Source organism: Phytophthora sojae, assembly GCF_000149755.1.
Source record: "Phytophthora sojae unplaced genomic scaffold PHYSOscaffold_2, whole genome shotgun sequence".
Classification (NCBI taxonomy): Eukaryota; Oomycota; class Peronosporomycetes; order Peronosporales; family Peronosporaceae; genus Phytophthora; species Phytophthora sojae.
The window spans coordinates 9,593,344-9,612,553 of record NW_009258116.1 but is presented as its reverse complement, the minus strand read 5'-3'; the positions used below and the strand labels follow the sequence as shown (position 1 = coordinate 9,612,553).

At 51.9% G+C, this 19,210-nt stretch overlaps 7 protein-coding genes across 7 annotated transcripts; 2 read left to right on the top strand and 5 right to left on the bottom strand.

Annotated features, from left to right (window-relative positions):
* Positions 1 to 332: 332 nt before the first annotated feature.
* Positions 333 to 1,134, bottom strand: PHYSODRAFT_483100 (hypothetical protein; the record flags this gene model as incomplete). Its single annotated transcript, XM_009522810.1, has 2 exons — positions 333 to 970; positions 1,050 to 1,134. Coding segments are annotated over 2 exons (723 nt in total), but the record flags the coding sequence as incomplete, so codon positions are not given.
* Positions 1,135 to 2,712: 1,578 nt separating this feature from the next.
* PHYSODRAFT_487048 (hypothetical protein) lies at positions 2,713 to 3,456 on the bottom strand (the record flags this gene model as incomplete). The annotated part of the gene is made up of 1 exon (XM_009522809.1): positions 2,713 to 3,456. One exon carries the CDS (start codon positions 3,454 to 3,456, stop codon positions 2,713 to 2,715), a length of 744 nt encoding a protein of 247 aa, XP_009521104.1.
* Positions 3,457 to 3,724: 268 nt separating this feature from the next.
* PHYSODRAFT_312102 (hypothetical protein) lies at positions 3,725 to 4,878 on the bottom strand (the record flags this gene model as incomplete). The annotated part of the gene is made up of 2 exons (XM_009522808.1): positions 3,725 to 4,501; positions 4,579 to 4,878. The coding sequence occupies 2 exons, from the start codon at positions 4,876 to 4,878 to the stop codon at positions 3,725 to 3,727; spliced, it is 1,077 nt and encodes a 358-aa protein (XP_009521103.1).
* Positions 4,879 to 6,962: 2,084 nt separating this feature from the next.
* On the bottom strand, positions 6,963 to 7,382 carry PHYSODRAFT_297325 (hypothetical protein; the record flags this gene model as incomplete). The annotated part of the gene is made up of 1 exon (XM_009522807.1): positions 6,963 to 7,382. The coding sequence occupies one exon, from the start codon at positions 7,380 to 7,382 to the stop codon at positions 6,963 to 6,965; it is 420 nt and encodes a 139-aa protein (XP_009521102.1).
* A 4,679-nt stretch (positions 7,383 to 12,061) lies between these two features.
* Positions 12,062 to 12,829, bottom strand: PHYSODRAFT_484519 (hypothetical protein; the record flags this gene model as incomplete). Its single annotated transcript, XM_009522806.1, has 1 exon — positions 12,062 to 12,829. A coding segment is annotated over one exon (768 nt), but the record flags the coding sequence as incomplete, so codon positions are not given.
* Positions 12,830 to 15,724: 2,895 nt separating this feature from the next.
* Positions 15,725 to 16,114, top strand: PHYSODRAFT_421791 (hypothetical protein; the record flags this gene model as incomplete). Its single annotated transcript, XM_009522805.1, has 1 exon — positions 15,725 to 16,114. A coding segment is annotated over one exon (390 nt), but the record flags the coding sequence as incomplete, so codon positions are not given.
* A 423-nt stretch (positions 16,115 to 16,537) lies between these two features.
* Positions 16,538 to 16,897, top strand: PHYSODRAFT_413621 (hypothetical protein; the record flags this gene model as incomplete). Its single annotated transcript, XM_009522804.1, has 1 exon — positions 16,538 to 16,897. A coding segment is annotated over one exon (360 nt), but the record flags the coding sequence as incomplete, so codon positions are not given.
* Positions 16,898 to 19,210: the final 2,313 nt, after the last annotated feature.

Genomic DNA, 19,210 nt, shown 5'->3' with positions numbered 1-19,210 from the left:
ATCCCATGCGTTAATTCTTGTGTGATGGACCAGCAATCACGGCGTGGCACAGAGACGAATGAAATCGTTGCGGAGACGTCACCACGAAGTCCACCTACGCACACAACATCGTGTCACAACAAAGCAGTCAGCATCCTCAAAATGTATTGCAACGGAATCGACACCCAACATACCAATTCATGCACCATCGGTATCCGCGCATTGTCCAGCCCTTCAGCAACCAGATACTCCTTCGCCTCAATAGCGCGCTCAACGACTGTTTCCCTGTACGCCAGACTGCTCCAAAACAAACACAAAATTAGGAAACAAACCGAGATTCAACAACAGAACATCTAAACGTACTCGAGTGCTGGTGCAAAGCCCGTCTTCTTGCACGCCGACGCTCCAAAAATGTAGCGGTACACTCGCAGCAGCAGCTTGATGTTGCTTCTCGACACTCCAGCGCGCCGCAGCCCCACAAGGTTCAGTCCAGCAAGCTTCGCGCGGTTGCCAACAACCAGTCCGTACGGGAGCACGTCGCCGTCCACAGCACTCTGTCCGCCGATCATGGCCAGTCGGCCCACGCTCACGTGCTGCTTGAGGCCAACCTGTCCTCCGATGATAGCTCCGTCTCCAATGGACACATGGCCAGCGATGCACACGTTGTTGGAGACCACGACCCGTCTACCGAGCTGCGCGTCATGCGCCACATGCGCACCACACAGCAGCCAGCAGTCGTCGCCGACGGACGTGGGCGCGTCCGAGTACGAGGTGCTGCCGTGCACCGTCACGTGCTCCCGGATGACACAGTCGCTGCCCACAGTCAGCGTCAGGTCGCTCGAGCCCTTGGCCTCGTACATCCGGTGCTTCTTGTCCTGCGGCTCGCCCCCCAAGCTCGCGAACGGGTGAATGACAGTGCCGCTGCCGACGCGCGTCTTGCCGTCGATCACCACGTGACTCTGCAGTCGGACGTCCGCCTCCAGCACCACGTCTAATACAACAAAAAAATATTATGGTTAGTAAATAATAATACTATAGCAAGATCCTAAAAAATGTTCAGATATACCGACCTGGTCCTATGACGGAGTACGGTCCCACCAGGACGTTAGGCCCGAGTTCTGCGTTCGGGTGGACCACAGCCGTCGCGTGGACCTCCGGGACCCTCTCCAGGCCTGCAGAAGGCCGGTAGTCCTGCAGCCTCCTCGAGATCTCAGGTCTGCGGCCTGCAGGACGAGCGTCCTGGCGTGTGGCGTGCGCCACCAGCTCCTCCAGCGCTTCCGCCGAGGCGGACGACTGGGACACGCAGCAATGAAATAGGACGTTAGAGAGCAGGATACAAGAGTTGAGGTTAAGCAGGACGGCAGACGCACCAGAGCGCGAGCTGCGGACGGTGTGCCGCACGGGGCGGCGACGACGAGCCGCCCCCGACCTAGGCGAGCACCAGCCAGCATATTGCGGGTTTGGGACTAAGTATACACTATTTTGGTCTCTATCAAAAAAATCCGTAGCAAAAAATATGTCGGAGCAAACTTTTAATCACCGATCGTTGAAGTTAGTGCGTACCTACAATTGCTTTCAAAACCTCTTCTGCATGTTGAATAGTTTCGTTGGCAAGCACAGGCACAACAGGGCGGCAAAGCCCTTATGCCCCCACTTGCTACCGATGTCATCGTGCAGGAGAAATATGACGCCCTGCCGATCAACCCTTAGCGAGCACGTAGCGCTTGGTACCGCCAACCGAGTCCATGGGTGTGAAAGGCTAGGATTTGTCCTTCATTTCGTTCAACAGGTTGACGTTGAGAGGGCCACGCACGCAAAAAAAAAATCGACGAATGGATCCGCCGGATGCTCCTTGCGGTGTCCTACCCACTGAAACGGCTGAAGTCCTCCAAACGGTGGACATCCATGCGTCGTGTGTGTATGTGATATGTGTATTTTTTAAACAAAGGAGAGACTTGTACATTTAGTTTTTTTTACCTGTATCTAATTTAACGCGTAGTGGTGAGGCGAAGATGGCCGTGGGGCACGCTGATGCAAACGAGTGCCATTGCATTTTTCTTCTAATAACGTATTGCTTTCTCGGAAGTCTTGATAACCTTTTCCTCTATCTAGATCAAGCGCTCCACAAGACAAAGAAACTCTTGAGAAACTCTACAGGCGGGAAGCCACCATCCGTGGTAAATGGATTCGCTGGAGTCCCTGGTGTCGCAGTGAAGTCTCACACAAGATGCAAACATAATATCATTCGATGTCTTCTTAGCTTAAATGTTTGGGTGAGTGTAGCTAGCTTTTTAATTAAAGGTTGGGCACCCCCATGGACGGGTGACCGCATCCGGCCGTACATTTCCCTTGTATTAACTGGATAACCTGGCTATCATATGGTTGCTCGTAAAAGTTGTTTGAGTAACCGTTGCTTTGTACTACCTGAGTCGTTAGAGCAGTCAACGAGGCAAATCACTTTTTCTGTCTCTACTTCTGCTTAGGGAACAACCAAAATAGATGCTTTCTTGTGAGGATTGGATCTATCTTGTCGTATTATGTAGAATCTCAAAATTATTGTTTGGGACAAGAAATTACGGCTGGGGGAAGTGGTTCCCCATGGCCAACCGCTCGGGTTGTCTCGTAAAGAGGTTACTTCAACAAGATGTAGCGTGTCAGACAAAATCGCCCAAACAATAATTTTGTGCTTCTACATAATACGACAAGATAGATCCAATCCTCACAAGAAAGCATCTATTTTGGTTGTTCCCTAAGCAGAAGTAGAGACAGAAAAAGTGATTTGCCTCGTTGACTGGGCTCACTACCGCCCGGCGGCTCGACGAGCCCCAACAGCAGCACTCGGTTATCGGACACAAGCGCCTCCCCGCCCCGATAGATGACCAAGTCTCCCCCTTCGTGCAGACTGGATAACTGAACCACCAAGGTGGCGATCATCCCGTCTTCTTTCTCAGTGTCTTGGTGCTTCACAAAGTGCCCTCCTTGTCCATAGATGAGCATTTTGTACAGCTGACAGCTTAGAGGAACGCCTTCGTACCCCAAACGTGCTGCAATGGTAGCGGTTATCTCCTCAATGCCGGTGTGCCACTGCGGGTTGTTGATTTCGACTTGATCAGGCTCCAGTTGCCAGCTATTGCGTACATTCTCGTCCAGTTTTGTCTCGAACTTGTGTCCAAACGGAGATTTCTTGCTCTTGCCGATCAGGTTTGTAGCTTCTTCCTCAGTCAGTGGGACCGAAACTGGCCCAACGTCTTTGACAACGAGACCGGGGACGATCGGCAATGTGTCGGCTCGACCTCCGAAAGAGTACTCGCCAGCCTGTCGATCCGCTCGAGGTAATAGTTTGCTGATTGTTTGGCACTTTCCTCCTTCCGGGACTGGCACGTCTTTGGACCTTCCTTCTCCACCGAACGGCCACTCCTGCTTCAGTGGACCAAGTTCACTGTTCTCGTCGTCACTGAACTCGTAGTCGTACTTCATGCTCCTCGGCGACACTGAACCCGTAATTGTGCTCATGATTTTAACTCGTGTCGCGAAGAGAAGAATCGGAAATGAGGACTCCAGCTTGAAGCTACTGCCAGTCTTCATCAGTCAGTCAATCCATCAATCAATCAATCCGTCCATCCATCAATAACTTGGTCGGATGAAAATCAAGTAACCGGGTACGGAAATCGAAAGGATGATGGCCCCACTGATATCGCATAACTTTTCGAGGTATCCGACCCCGTCGACAATTGGAAGCCCTTGGCTAATGTAACGAGGCGGTATTGACGGTGGCTGCATGAGCAAGTTGCTGCTGAATACACTTTTGAGCTGTATCGCCCCAGCACACGGAGCTCTCCTGTAGTTCCTTCTCGGGATCCTGGGAGATTTTCTTACTCTTGTGGTGGATCTTCAAACACGTCCAGCGCGTGATAACGACGTCCGGTGAATCACCAGTCACTCGTGGGATTGCTCGCGCGGTAACAAGCGTAGTGGTGTCTCTCCTCACACGCTCTGCAGTCCGATACGGGTGCAGCTCGTCAGAGTCCACAAAGTCCGAGGCCATAACCCCATAACTGCCTTCTCCACTTTCGCCACCTTCGACAAACCGCGAGAACACGACCGTATTCGACTCGACCTTCGTCCCTGGAGACGTCAACGTAACCAGTCGAAGCTGCGCGAAGTCGGACGTCTCGAAGTCGCTGTCCTCCCGGATGGCGACGCAGCCTAACATCTCCGAGAGGAAAATCTCCGCGTTCAGCACTGAGCGGAGGATCGCATCGAACACCTCCCTGGTGCTCACACCAAATACTGGCACCGTCTCAAACCGCACGATGCAATAGTCGCCACGAGCCGAGTCGAGCCTTTCTTCCTGGCAGTAGGCCGATAGTGGATTAAGTCCCCGACTTCTTGCTGCGAGATATCTCTCAGTTCTGTCCAGCATTGGATTCTTGAGTGTCATCAACGTGTTGTACCGCTCAGTATGATTTCTTCCTAACCGGACGACACACTGCGTTGGCTGGAGCAAAGTCAAACTCCGTTGCTGCGCAAACAGAATATAAGTAAGTTAGTCCATCTTCTCCGTGCCAGATATCGTCTTCTTCTTCTTCTGATACATACAGCGTGAACAGCTGGTGCCGCTTGTGTCTTGGCCAGCGCCAAGTGCTGCTCTTGAATGAACTGCAGCAGCACTTTGTTCTCCGCCTCGGTGCGTTTTACGGCCTGGTCGGCGTTGCCCTGATGCGTCAGCAACTGGAGCTTGAGCTGGTCCACGGTTCTCTGTATCGTGTCCACCTGCTCCACCAGCGCGCGCTTGCGTTCCTTCCGGACTTCATAGGCAGTTTGCTTCCTCTTCCCTAGCGCTTTGCCCACCGCAGCGCAGCGACTCGGAGCGGTCGCGAGGTCAACGCCTTGCAGCATTTTTTGCAGCTTGGCAAACAGTTATGTGGGATTCGATTACTAACTGAGTACTGATACAGTATATTACCCCGCGGAGGGTCATTTCCTTTTAAGAAACGTCTGCCATGAGTGTTCGCATCGAAGCACTTCTACCCAGAATGCAACAATGAATTGGCTAGTTATGTCAGCTTGATATGTCGATTTCTCAATGCACACTTTGTATAGCAGATCGCGTACTCGAATACACTCCTTGCAAGGTCAAATGTGGAAGTAAATCTCGCGTGAAATCGGTTCGTCACGAAGGCTGGCGACTGGAATTAAACAATGCTGGCATTACCATGTGAAGTCGCTACGGAAATTTTTCAGTTGTTGATACCAAGTGCGTTTGCCAACATATCTAAGACATCGCTGCCAGGATACTGTGACTCACGTGCATATCTCGCTGGTATCTCTTATCAATCACTTGTGTCGAGCATTCGTAAGACAGTTTGACGACAAATCAAATCTAGTGATTTGATTGGCGAATAGTACGACTTGCCAATTCTGTTGGCACTGCCAGGCGCAGAGTTCTCGCAGGCTCTGCTAGGAAGGCCCGCGTTCCTCTTCGCTACTCTTCTTGATGCATTTCGTTGCACTTCGTATCCTGACTAATATCGGGCGCAGCATAGTAGTGGTAGTAATGATTGGCGGTTCGATACAACTGTGCGGAGGAGCGCTGCGACACCAACAAACTCCCTCTACATATTTAAAACACCACGGCGAGCTTAGATCGTTTAGATTTCCTAGTACTACAGTAGCAGGCCGAGCAAACTGGTAAGCGCCTTCAGCCGGGCTGATCAATTACTTTAGCTTTGGCATTTTTCATGTATTCCCGAGAAGTTTCGCCGCTCATTTGACTCTTAGAGGCCCTCACGTCGTTTTGTAGTTATTTGTTTGCGACACCACCAACAGCTTACCTACACGTGGCCGCGGGTGAGGTCGGTGGTGTCCACTACCGACGTAGGTGGAGCTGCAGCAGTGTGCGCCTCCGGGAGTAAGGTAGCCAAGCAAACCGCAACAAATACAAATACAAATACAAATGCCAAGACTGGCTGACGCTGCCTTGTTGCTACTACAAAACAGTTCATTTCATGACTTTGGTAAGATCCCATAATGTATTGATTGTCTACTCCCTCGCGTCCTCCGACAACGCCTCGGTGCGGAGCATGTGTGCGCGCTCGTCGTGCACTGCTTCGCTCGGAGGCGTCCTCAGAGGACACGACAGGGTTCGTGGGCCGCACTACCGGAGGAAGAGGGGCTCTATTTGGTTATGCATTAACTAGAATTCACTATAAAGCCCTGAACGTTTTGTTTGTCAAGCTGGGCTAATGGTTCGGGTGCATTTATTTCTTATCCATTCTCAAACAAGCGTGTACATTGTAGTTGGCAGTAGGGCCGCACTACCGACTACATGTTCGTGCTTGTGAGCGCCTTATTTCGACGGCTCGACTGTAGGTGGCACGAGCAATTCAAAAACGGCAAAGCGGTTGTCCTCGGGTTCCTACATGCTCAACGGAGGAACGCACGCGACGACACTACCCTCTGAAAGTTTTGGCCAATCGCATGGTGCAAATTGTTGTCCGACAAACTGTCTTACGTTTTGACGGACAAAATACAATGTAACCACTGGTATACTAAAACCAAGATGTAGCCAAAATGCGTTGATTGCAAAACGTAAGACGCTTTGTCTTACGGTAGGCTCTCTGGGGCTAAGTATCGTCTTACGAAAGAGCAGGAATCAATAGTTGTGCATCCTTGGTGTCGGCACACTCGAACAACTGCCCGCCGATACTTAAGTAGGCGGGAACAGCACAAGGTAGACTCCCTTCACTGTGACTCCCCACCACATCCACGCTTAGCCACTAGCTAGTCGTTTGAAGAAGCCCCGACTTACGTCACGTAGTCTACGTGAGACTGGCGCACCCCAAGAAACCCAAGCCGAGACATTGGAGGTGGAACCTGAACCTGAAACCCCGGAGCCGCCAGTGGCTATCGTCCAGCACACCCAATCGCCCCAATACAAGAACCGCTCAACCCCAGCATAGCCTTCCGCACTGAAGCGTAGTTCAATGAATAGACGAGTTTTGATGCCGATTCACTTGGAGATCAGCCGGACGCTCCTTGCGCTGTCCGACCCACCCGTTCTGGTCGTAGTTGATCCAGGCGCCTCGAAACATGCTGTAGCAAGTGGGCATCATGATATCGAGCCCGGAATGAATCATCTTGGGGAGTAAATGTGAAGAGATGATCTCGACATCCGCATCCAGCCACACGACATGCTGGTGCCACGTCTCCAGACTGGACATGAGAACGTAGTTGCGGTATCGAGCGATCATACGCCGTCGGTCGGCTTGCCGAGCAACTTCGTGGCGGTTAACGCGCGTGAGTCCGTTTTGTGTGAAGTCGGCTCGGAAAAATACTGAGAGCCTTGAGTACTGCTGGATGTACTTCTTGAACAGCGTCCGCACCTTCGTAAGCTCGTCCATCGATGACGTGGCATAGAAATGGAGATGTTCTCCTTGGGGTAGTCGAAGGACCCGACGAGGTTGAAGAAATCCGTGACGGTGCGGTTGCCTCCCCATGAGATTTTGTCGTTGAAGACGCAGATGATGAGCACGGAGTCAGTCTCGCAGTTTCCTAGTCGGGTGAGCACTGGAGAGTTCTCGATGCGGTAGTGCCGTCCCGGCTCGATCTTGCCGTATTGACGGTGCATTATCGTTCAAGGTACTAACTAGGGTAGTGATAATGCCACCACTCAGGCACTTGGTGAGCTTGTAGTGCACTCGATTCGTGGTCAAAGCACTAGATACAAGTAATTGTTGCGCTGGACATTAATATCTACTACTATGGCACGAGGAGTTGCGCCTAGGCCAAAACGATAAATCCACGTCCCAGAATCACATCATGCAAAACTTTTAAGTTCATTAAAATAATATGTCCGCGAACTCGGAGAATCCAATCCATTCTGGCACGATGCGCAGGCGAGTGTCGGCTCTGAGGAGCAGCGTAGGTAGGCAGGAAGACAACGCAATGAACACTTGTTTCCCACTGAGCGACTTTGGGATTGAGGAGGAGAAAACCTCGAAGGTGACAACCCCTCTCTTAACAAGAACCATCCACCAACTGCCGTATACTATAGCGCACTGTCCCAGTATACACAGCCACTACAGCGACAAGAACACACGACCTTCGTCACACTCCCACTTCGTGGTTCTGGCGAATGTAGTTGCCGCTTTGACCTTCTCTCTTTCTGCTGCACTTCATCTCGTGTCAGCTTACTGATCAGCTCCGAGATCAGGTACCGGCATCACATTCAAAAGCTGCCGTAGCTTCTTGAACTGTGTTGGCCCGAGAGGTTTAGTCAGAATGTCTGCTACATTGTCTTCGGACGGGCAGTGCTCCACAGCAAACTCTCCACGCTCAAAGTAATCACGCACTTTGTGATACTTGAGATCGACTCCTTTCACTTTGTCGTCACCAGTGTTGGCCTTGATCACAGCAATGGCCGCTTGGTTATCGTCGTAAAGAACCGTCTCCTTACCGGAAATACCGAGCTCCTTGCAAATATTGTGTGTCCACATTATCATTGTAGAGCACTCCGCAGCTGCCACAAACTCTGAGCTGCAAGTATCATCCGTGATCAAGCGTTGCTCGCGACTATAGTAGGCGAACGTGCAGCCTTCCAATTGCAGCTCAAAACCAGTTACTGAACGTCGGTCGTCCTTCTCGTTTCCTAAATCTGCATCTGCATGTGCCACCAGTCGCATTTCCTTCTTCGGGTATCTCCAAGCATCCACGTATGCCGCGACCTGCAACTCCGGCTTGTCAGATCTTGTCCACACGAGTCCGTAGTCCGTGGTCCCTCTCAAGTAGCGCAACACTCTCTTTGCGGCACCTAATATTCTCGAGTAAAACAGTTCAAGAACTTTCCCAAAGTTCTCACGGCATTCGCAATATCTGGGCGAGAACACTGAGCCAGATACTGCAACGATCCTACAATTTGCCGATAGTCCAAATCAGGGTCTGCATTCACGCACACCGGTTCCACATCAGGATCACCAGGCCGAGGCAAGTTTCCTTTTACTTGCGGAGTAGGTGCAGGTTTGCATTTGTCCATCTTAAATCTCTTCAGCACCTTCTCGCAGTAGCCCTTCTGAGAGATCGTCAACATGCGTCCTGGAACGTAGGTAATCTCCATCCCTAGCAGGTGCTTGACATTGCCCAGATCCTTAATCTTGAACTCGCTCTTCAACTCCGCTACCACCATCTCGATGTCGGGCTCCGTCCCAACAATCAAGAGATCGTCAACGTACACTGCAACGAAAATCTTATTCTCTCCCACTGTTCGGACATACACACCCGCGTCCATCTTGGTCCGCGTGAACCCGCACTTCTGTAAGTACTTGTCCAGCATCTGGTACCAAATGCGCGGCGCCTGCCTCAATCCATAGAGGCTCTGTTGCAGTTTGCAGACGCGGCCGGATCCATCGTCAAAATACTCCGGTTGCTCCATATAAATGTCTGCATCACCAATAGGTCCGTTCAGGAATGCAGTGACAAAGTCCACTTGTCGACACATCAGTCCTAGGTACAGCGCTAGCTGCAAGATGAATCGAACCGACTCAATCTGTGCAACTGGAGCGTATTTCTCTCAGAAATGATTCCGAACTGTTGACAGCCTTTCACAGTGATCCGAGCTCGGTAGCGCACTACCTCTCCTTGCGCGTTCCGTTTCTTCACGAACACCCATTTATTCTTCAGAACCTTCACTCCAGGTGGGCGATCAACCAATTCCCACACGTGATTCCGAATCTGCTCTTTGTATTCATTGTCAAGAGCTTCAATCCATTTCTTAGCGTCAGGTGCAGACAGTGCTTCCTCCACCGACACTGGTTCCAGCAGTTCATTCACTGACTGAATGACCAAGCTCGCTGGAATGTCCACTTCGTAGTCGCTGAGGCGCGTGTTCGATCACCGAATACGTCTCGATCTCCGAAATGAAGCGCCGAGGCCTTCATCTTCTTCACTATCATCCTCTCTACCAGCTCCCACTGACTGAGAGATGTCCTCCATTGGATCGCCAGTCGCAATAACAGCATCAGTCACATCTTCTTCAGATTGATCCCAGTCTGGACCATGCGCACCATTGTGCCCATCATCTAGATCACTGAGAGCTCGCGGGCCTCGAGCACGCGCAGAGTCACTGCGGTTAGACAGGTCTCCACCACCTCTCAAAGGTGCAGAACAACTGCGGTTAGACAGGTTCACTCCACCTTCTGCACCGCCTCCTCCATCAGTATCCACACGTTGGTCCACTTCCCGTAGTTCGCGCGCACGCGACGACCGAGCTACTGCTTCAGCTGCACCCGTCAGACATACGCTCAACGCATCGCCTGCAGATGAGCTGGCCAACGCCGGTCCACCCAAAGCGATCGGAGCATCCACTACGGCACTGGGTGTGTGGACTCGCAAATCCTCACTGCAATGACGCTTATCACGATGTTCATCATCACGTTGTTCATTTCCGGTTCTCCAAGTCGGCTTCTTACAGGACTTGGTGACGTCAAATCCTCCAATCTGACGTACGGAATGCGCGACGGAAGTTTGTTCTTTCCACGCTTGTATCGATTGAGCAGGAGCTGCTCAACATAATCGTGCTCCACTGTCCAATCCTCAGCAAACTCCACCGTCCTTAACTCCTTCACCTTTCCGGTCTTTAAGTCCAGCACTCGATAGCTCATTGATTCCTTACCATATCCTAGAAAGAGGCAAGGTTGCCCGGGATTCTCAAGCTTATTCTTTCTCAGGACCTTCGGGTGTACGCATACACCAGACATCCCCATGTGCGTAGCTCCGAGAGATCAGGCTGCTCACCGAAGCGCCGAGTGTACGGCGTCTCCCCACCTAGCGCACAACTCGGGCTAATATTCAGGACTTCCACCGCAAAGGCAAAAGCTTCACCCCACAGTAGATTGGGTTGGTCCACCAGCGTCAATATGCTGCGAACACGAGACAGCACGACACCATGCATTCGTTCTACAAGCCCGTTCTCTTCGGGACTGTATGCATTGGTCTTACCCAGGGCAATTCCATGCGCTCGCAAAAATGCCTTGAAGCGATCGTTGAAGAGCTCACCTCCACCATCCCAACCGAACACTTCGACTCGGTGGCCTTGAGCGAGAATCCACGCCACATGCTTCGTCACCACGTCGTAAGCTTCCTCCTTTCTCTTCAGAAGAAAACCCCATACGTATCGTGTGGCTTCATCCAACACAAGCTGAAAGTGCATGTAGCCATTGTAGGTAGACTCGCCGAGGTAGCACTCGTCAGACACAAGCTTCTGGTAAGGCACTTACGACCTTTTCGTGCTCACTCGCTTGTACGACATCCGTTTTAATTTGGCTTGCACGCATGTCCAGCACCGATCTTCAGGTACATGAACGTTGCCCACCAACGCCAAGCCATCAACAGTTCCGTCCCTCACCATTTGATGCAAAGCACCAATGTTGAGGTGGCCGAGCCGGGCGTGCCATCGCACAAGCGCTCGCTCGTCATCGCGTCTTCCTTGCACCACAGCTTCCACTTGCTGGGCCGGAATAACAGTCGACTGCAAGCGATAACGTCCATGAGCCTTTACTAGCTTCAGTAATTCACTTCCCTTGCGAAGCCAAGCGCACTTCTGCTTCTTCAACTTGATAAAGTCCCAGCCGTCATTCTCCAACTTATCTAGACTTAGCAGATTGTTTGTGCCACTAGCCGAGTAAAGCACATTGCCGAGACAGAGAGAAGCAGACACAGCTGGCTGATTTTCATTCTTCACTTGTGTTTTCACTCTTCCAACCAGCCCTCTGCCTTTGGACGCCTTGCCTTCCCAATCAAACACCACAGGACCATCATCTTGGTGTAGATCAGTAAGGATATCCTTGTTCGTGCACACATGACAATCACTCGCCGAGTCCAGGACCCATTCCACAACTTTATCCATTGAACTCTGCGTTGCACTTGGCTCTGAGTCACCGTCACAACGAGACAGCATACTAATATTTCGCTGCTTCTCACTGGACTTGCCAGTCTTATTCTTATTCTGCCACCGTTTCCGTCCCGGAAGCTGCGACTCAGATTCGTCATCATCACGTCGAGGACATGGACAATTCGCTTGAATATGACCAGTCTGATGACACTTCCAGCACTCACGTGTGTCGCCATCATCATTTCGGTTTCCGCCGTATTTTCCTCCAGATGCACCTCGACTCTGACTGCCCTTGGCCTTGTATTTGCCTCGAGCACGCCTCTTTCCTTTGCCTGGCTGTTGGCCTTGCTGCTTGGTCGAACCCTTTTTGCCAGCTTGCGCGGAGGAGATATTCTGGTCATGGGGTCGCTCATCACTTCTCGCGTCGAGTTCCGACTCTGCGCGAAGCGTGTTCATCACTTGAGCGGAGGACGGTGCCGACCGCTGATACCCAGGGTCGTAATGTTTGGAGAATTGCCGAACAACTTCTCGGTGAGTCTGCGCGACATTACTTAACAGGATCTCTGCAAATTCTTCATCCGAGATCACCTTCTTGTAATACAGCAATTCGTTGCGTAGAAGTTGCATTTCACGCAGCCACTCATTCATATTTTGCTCCTGAGAATACTTGTTGGCATATAGCCGCTGTCGCGCGAAGATGTAGTTGGCATACTCCCTCTTCGTCTGCTTATTGACAAAGGAAGTCCACATCCCCTGAGCGCTCGACTCATGACAGATAAGCTCTGCATCTGCAGTTGGAACACCATGCAAAATGGCCCCACGAGCTATATTATCCATCATTGCAAACTGATCGGCACTCACACTTGCACGAACCGCAGCCTCGTTCTCCACAACACACCACAAATTCAATCTTGTCAGGAAGGTCTTCAACTGCACTGCGTACAGGTCGAAGCTGCCCTGCATGACCGGCGGTTTGTTGACCAGCTTCATACCAAACCCGCCACCAGAGTACTGAGGCACCATCATCGGAGCCGTCGAAAATGGCCCAGCACCTGGCATAGTCGATGCAAAAGCTGCAGACACTGTTGGCCACGTAGCCGACGCATTCAGAGATGTAGCCATCACTAGCGGAGTCATCGTCGCCGAACCAGCCCCAGGAACCATGCCAATACCACTCGTCAACAAGGCTCCACTTCCAGTCGAGCCAAAAAACGAGAAACCTCCACCGAGCATGCCACCCGTGCTCACCAGACCAGCAGAGGTCACACTCGTAGCCACAGAACTCCCACTCATCGTCATGGCAGTTGAACTGCTCGCAGAAGACGACGCCGCACTCGATCCAGACATTTCACAAAGCCTCACGAATGTAGTCCGTTGAGCTTGTTAGTCTTGGGCTCATAACCTGGCACGATGCGCAGGCGAGTGTCGGCTCTGAGGAGCAGCGTAGGTAGGCAGGAAGACAACGCAATGAACACTTGTTTCCCACTGAGCGACTATGGGATTGAGGAGGAGAAAACCTCGAAGGTGACAACCCCTCTCTTAACAAGAACCATCCACCAACTGCCGTATACTATAGCGCACTGTCCCAGTATACACAGCCACTACAGCGACAAGAACACACGACCTTCGTCACACATTCAAGGTCCATGTTGTGGTTGAACTTTACAATAAGCACTATCCGGGGTTGGAGGATGTTTTGACTTGAATTTGTATGTCGTCGGTCATCGGAGAGCCTCCTCCATTAGTGCTAACCAGAGGGTATCCCTATTCGGGATATCACTCCAGAGAGGATTGTCGAACATGACAAAAATGTCCTTTTTGGCTTCTAAAAGGCTATACTGCATAATTAGTTCAATTTTAACAGTACCCCCAAACTACACCTTTACAGAAATGGTCGCGTGGGGTGCGTGTTTGGTCGATAACATCGGAATCGTGCCCGGTATTTTTTTACCTGTACGATGATGAAGACCAATGTTGATTGATAGAGCTCGCCCACCAAGAGGGGACACAATGCGCGCACTCCGTGTGCACCTCGACGCCTACATTAATCGACATGCTCAACGGTTGGCTGAGAAGAGTCACAAGCCGCTGATGTGCTATGTGCATTTGGTGTGGCACAGTGGTCTTATACTGGCACCTGCCGGGATGTGTCGGATTAGTTATATTTCGGCACTCTTGCTTATTCATTTCGGTACAGTGCCAGTTTAACGAAATAAAATATGCATTTTACTACAATTTCTCTAGCATATCGAACTGTTTAGCCTGGAAGATGCCTTCAAGGGCTAGAGAAGTCAACGAAGTGTGCCGGTCGTTCAGTTCACACTTCGATACGGAAAAATCGGGTTCGACGGACGCCGTATTCGAGAATACGGTTGCCAATCCGCAGCAGAACTGGCGGAGATGTGAAAATGTCTTTGGAGCAGCAGCGTTTTGTACTGAATCCCAGGCTTCGTTGAAGCTGGTGTCATACGTTTCTTCCTCCAGGGCTGTGCGAACCAGTTCATTAAGCACATTTGCTTGACACAGCTCTCGATGCTTCCGTTCAATGGCTTAATTTTTTGCCTCACTCCAAAACAAAGCCCATTGATCGCGGCGAGGATTCAAAATATCTTCTGCAAACTGGCGAGGAGGGACTATGACAAGCTCAGCTGGCATTACTGGCGGAGCCGGAGCTGCGGCAGTGTCATTGTTGCTGTCTCGCTCAGCTTGTACATGCTCCATACCTTCATTTCGATGCAGTACAAACTTGCCAAGCTGCCTCAGAATCGAATTTTTGTCGGCATCTGCAACACTATTCATGTGATTCTTGACGAACGTCCCCTGGTCTTGAATAAACTCGAGTAAGTGTTGTTCTTTGAACCAGTACTTCGTAGAAATCGTGTCATTAATGGTTAAGGTCCCTTACGTGAATTTGGTGTGGTGCATGCCCGTTTTCCAGACGCGAAAACAGGAATAACGGGACGTTTGTATTGAAGTTCTCTGGCCGTCCTGCGGATGAAGAACAAACACCTGGACCTTGGCACTCTACAATTTCTGTTCCAAAGCTGCTACGAGTAGCAATTTGGTATCGATTTGAGTTTTTGTTGTTGTCGCCGTGTCCAACCCTCCACCCTTCAGTGTAAAATTATTATTCGGAGATTAAGTTTTCCCTGTTAGTGCAAGCTATCTGCTTGTATAAGGTAGTCGGGTGCGTGACCAAACACCTCCACCACAGCAGGAGTGGTAGCCACCAGCGTGACTAAACAGCCAGGGTTTTCTGTTGGTCGGAAGCCTCGTGTGGGAGGTCGTTGTTGCAGCCCTATTTTGGGGTCCAAAGAGCGCAGAGCAAGAGACCAACAACAATTACTTGTCAAGCAGTAGAAGAACGAGTTTTCATAAGGCGACTCGACCTACATTAAAAAACCGGTGTGGTCAGCCCTGGCCGGTCTCGTGTCTGCCGCAGTGCATGTTGTACGATCCGAAGCAAAGCTAGCTCTGGTGATTAGAGTTCTAGAAACCGGATTCGAGAAGCTGTACGAATTCGTAGACAAAAGCCAGGAGCAGGAACAAGCACTAGTTTAGAGTTGGAGCTAACATCAGAATTCATTTTACTTTCCTTTGCATACTGGTGACCACAAAGTATACTTTCTGGACGAACCAGAAGCCGCGGCAAGAGGAAGAAGCGGGGAGACCGCTACAGCATCAAGTCGACCTGCACGGCGTGAAGCCTAGACAAGCAAGATGGTCACGGACGCGGACGGAGACGTCGAGATGACCGTGCCGCAGCCAGTGTTCGAGGTGGGTCAGCCTCCGAGCCTGAGTGCCTGGGACCAGGCGTCCCTAATCTCCTGGGTGCGGCAGCGCCGCCAGTACGAAGCCAAGATTCGCAATCGCTGCGCGGTTACTGGCGAGCAGTACGAGCACGTTGTCACCTCGATCCGCAACTCGATCGAGCCGCGCATCCTGGACCACCTGGTTCGCTTCGTGCTGAAGAAGCGAGCGGCTGACGTGACCGATGAAAATCGCGGCCTGGAGATCACGCGGCGTTGCTCAGCGCTGCAAAACAGCCACACCCCGGACATGGACCAGCTTTTCAAGGACGAACTGAAGATGGACCTTAAAATTGAAGACACCGAAGCTCGTATGGTGAATTACTTCGTGCTGTTTGACAAGATTGTGGAGAACCATGGTTTGGGTGGAATCCTCGGTAGTGGACGCGAAAATGAACCGAATTACGACGAACGAATGAAGTTGCGTTGCAAGTACCTGCTAAAGAACATTGCGCCAGAGATGTTGAGGCTGGAGATGGAGCGCCTGGTCATCGCCAAGCCGGTGCTCAAGAAGGATGATGTTGCGCTCAACGAGGCCTTAGTGGAGCGCGCACGAGAGCAGCGGCACTACCACATGCTGGCCCAGGAGCTCAAGCAGGTGGATAAACCTCGTAGCAACCCCAAGACCAATCACTCCAACAAAAAGCCAGCACTTTCGCTGAAGCCTCGTGTTTCACAGCCCCAGCACTCGTCATCAAGCAAGCCCAAGCAGTCGAAGCAAGAAGCCGACAAGCCCCGCGCACCACCGCGCGATGGCTGTCTCGTGTGCATTGGAGAATATTAGTGAGGCAGACAAAGAAGCAGCCCTAAAACGAATGAATGACATGAAGAACCAGCGCTTGCGTGCGAAGACTCAATTGGGCAGCCCGGCGAGCGTGCAGCCATTTTGAATGGCATATTGGAGGTGCCTTTCCGAGCCGACACTGGCGCTGGCTACGACGTGATTACCCGCCACATTGCGCATGAACTGAGGAAACTGGATGATGACCTCGTGGTGGAAGAGCTGAAAGTGCCGATGGAGGTTGAAGTGGCAGATGGACGGCTCGTGCCTTGCACCGAGATGTGTGAAGTTGACGTGCAGCTATTAACGGCTGCCGGTGCGGTTAATCTGCGCAGACTACAGTGTGTAGTGATCGATGGAGATGCGGATGAGTTCTTACTTGGTGATCGAACTCTGAAGTCACTTGGGATCAACGTGAACCATCTCCTGGAGCGCCTCGCAGCCAAACGTGCCCCCGAGGATGATGAGGATGGTATAACGGAGGATGACATCGTGGGCGCGACCAACCTGGATGAAATAATGGACCGAACGTAATGTTGGACGACGCTGTCAAGGCCGGGTTTCCACACGAATCTAAGGATGCGCTGCGAGATGCGACCAAGGAAGAAGTTGATCTATGGCGGACGAAGCTAGGCGCGGACCCACCCGCCAAGCTCGAGCCACTGTGAGTCGTATTGGTCGACGGCTCCACACCGTATCGAACGAAGCCTTGCTAGTACTCTGAGCTGAAAACCAAGTTCCTTCGGGACTACGGCAGGCAGCTGGAAGAATTTGAGCTGGTTGTACGTTACAATCAAAGTAGGTTGGCTTGTGCGGCCATTCCCGTTCGCAAGAAGGGTCCCGTCGAAAACTTTCGGTGCGCCACCGACTACCGCCCGATCAACAAGCGCACCGTGCCTATCGCAGGTGCAATGCCAAACCTACTGGTGGTGATGGCCAAGGTTAAGGGTGCATGCTTCTTCGCAACTTTCGATCTCTTCAAGGGGTTCTGGCAGCTTTTCCTGCACCCGGACTGCCGTGAATATTTCAGTTTCATCACGAATGACTCTGTGTACACACCCACGCGGGTGCCACAAGGAGCAACCGACTCGCCGATCCATTTCCAAAACCAAATGCAGGAGGTGTTTCGCGCTATGCTGTATGGCAACGTGTTGATCTGGGTGGACGACATCGTCGTGTTCGCTACGACTGCGGAGGAGTTCATCGCGGTGCTCAAGAAATTCTTCGCTAGCCTCCGCGAGTATGGTCTGAAGCTCAATGCCAACAAGAGCTGTCTCTTCGCGCGTGAAATCGCCTGGTGCGGACGCCTCATTGACGGTGAGGGCGTTCGCCACGACCCCGAACGAGTTGCAGCTCTGTGTTCACTGCCGCTTCCAGCCACAGCGGCAGATCTGCAGAAGCTGCTTTGCGCAGCTAATTGGTTGCGTGAATCTATCGTGAACTTTGCCCAGCATGCGGCCCCACTTCAAGCCAAACTGGAGTGCATTTGAAGGACACAGTCGGAAGCAGCGTTATGCTGAAGGACTTGCGCTCATGTGGACGGCTGAGGAGGAGCACCACTATCGTGAGTTCCTTGACTCTGTGGCTCGATCAACGAAGCTGGCGTTCCCTAGCGAGGCGGCCACTGTGTGTGTGACTACGGATGCCTCGGTCCGAGGATGGTCACTCATTGTCTCGCAAGGGGAGTGCTGGGATGACCGTAAGAGCTTGACCGACCAGTCGCACGAGCTTTTAATCTGCAAGGGCGGTATGTTTAAGGGTGCTCAGCTACACTGGTTGATTGCGGAGAAAGAAAGATATCCAATTATCAAGGCTGCGAAGGACCTGGAGTATATGCTGCACCGTGAAGCAGGGTTCAAATTATTTTGCGGCCACGCGAATCTCATTCAGATCTTCTGCCCCCACACGGAGGTTCGCAAGCATGTGCGCGGAAAGTTGCAGCGGTGGGCCCTGATGCTGTCGGACTACCACTATGAAATCGAACATGTCAAGGGCTCTGACAACGTTTGGGCGGATTTAGTGTCGCGCTGGTTGGCTCCCACCGACACCTCTCAAGTGTCTGTCAAGGCTGTGCGGACTCGGTCGTCCCGTGAGCTCTCGCGCCTTCGCCCGCTTAGTGACGAAGCTATCGTGTGGCAGTCTGATCACGCGCATTCTCATCGTGGCTCAATGCGGTTTGAACGTTCACCGGGGAGCCGACGTCATGCTGCGCCAGATGCAGGCGCAGTACTGGATTAAGTCCATGGGAAAGTTGGTCAGGGAATTCGTCGCAGACTGCTTACTCTGTAAGCACATCAAGGGCAGCCAGCTTATCCAGCGTCCATGGAGTGATCACCCCGAGCCTGCAGGACGCAACGCGGTACTGCACTTCGATTTTCTGTTTATGGGAGACTCGTACGGAAGCACGCGATATGTGCTGGTACTGAAGGATGAACTGACGCACTACTGTGAGTTAGTGCCGAGTGATTCGCCTACAAGCACGGTGAATGTGGCGGCTATACTGGATTGGGCTAAACGATTCGGACTGCCGGCAATATGGGTTTCGGACAATGGCACCCATTTCAAGATCGAGTTGATGGAGAATCTACGGGAACGATTGAGGGCGCTGCACACATTTGTGCCCGTCTACACTCCGTGGGTGAACGGCACTGTCGAGCGCCTCAACCGAGACGTGCTCCAGGTGGTGAGAGCGCTGCTGTTGGAATACCAGCTCGACACCAAGACCTGGGAGCATTTGGTGCCTCTCGTGCAGGC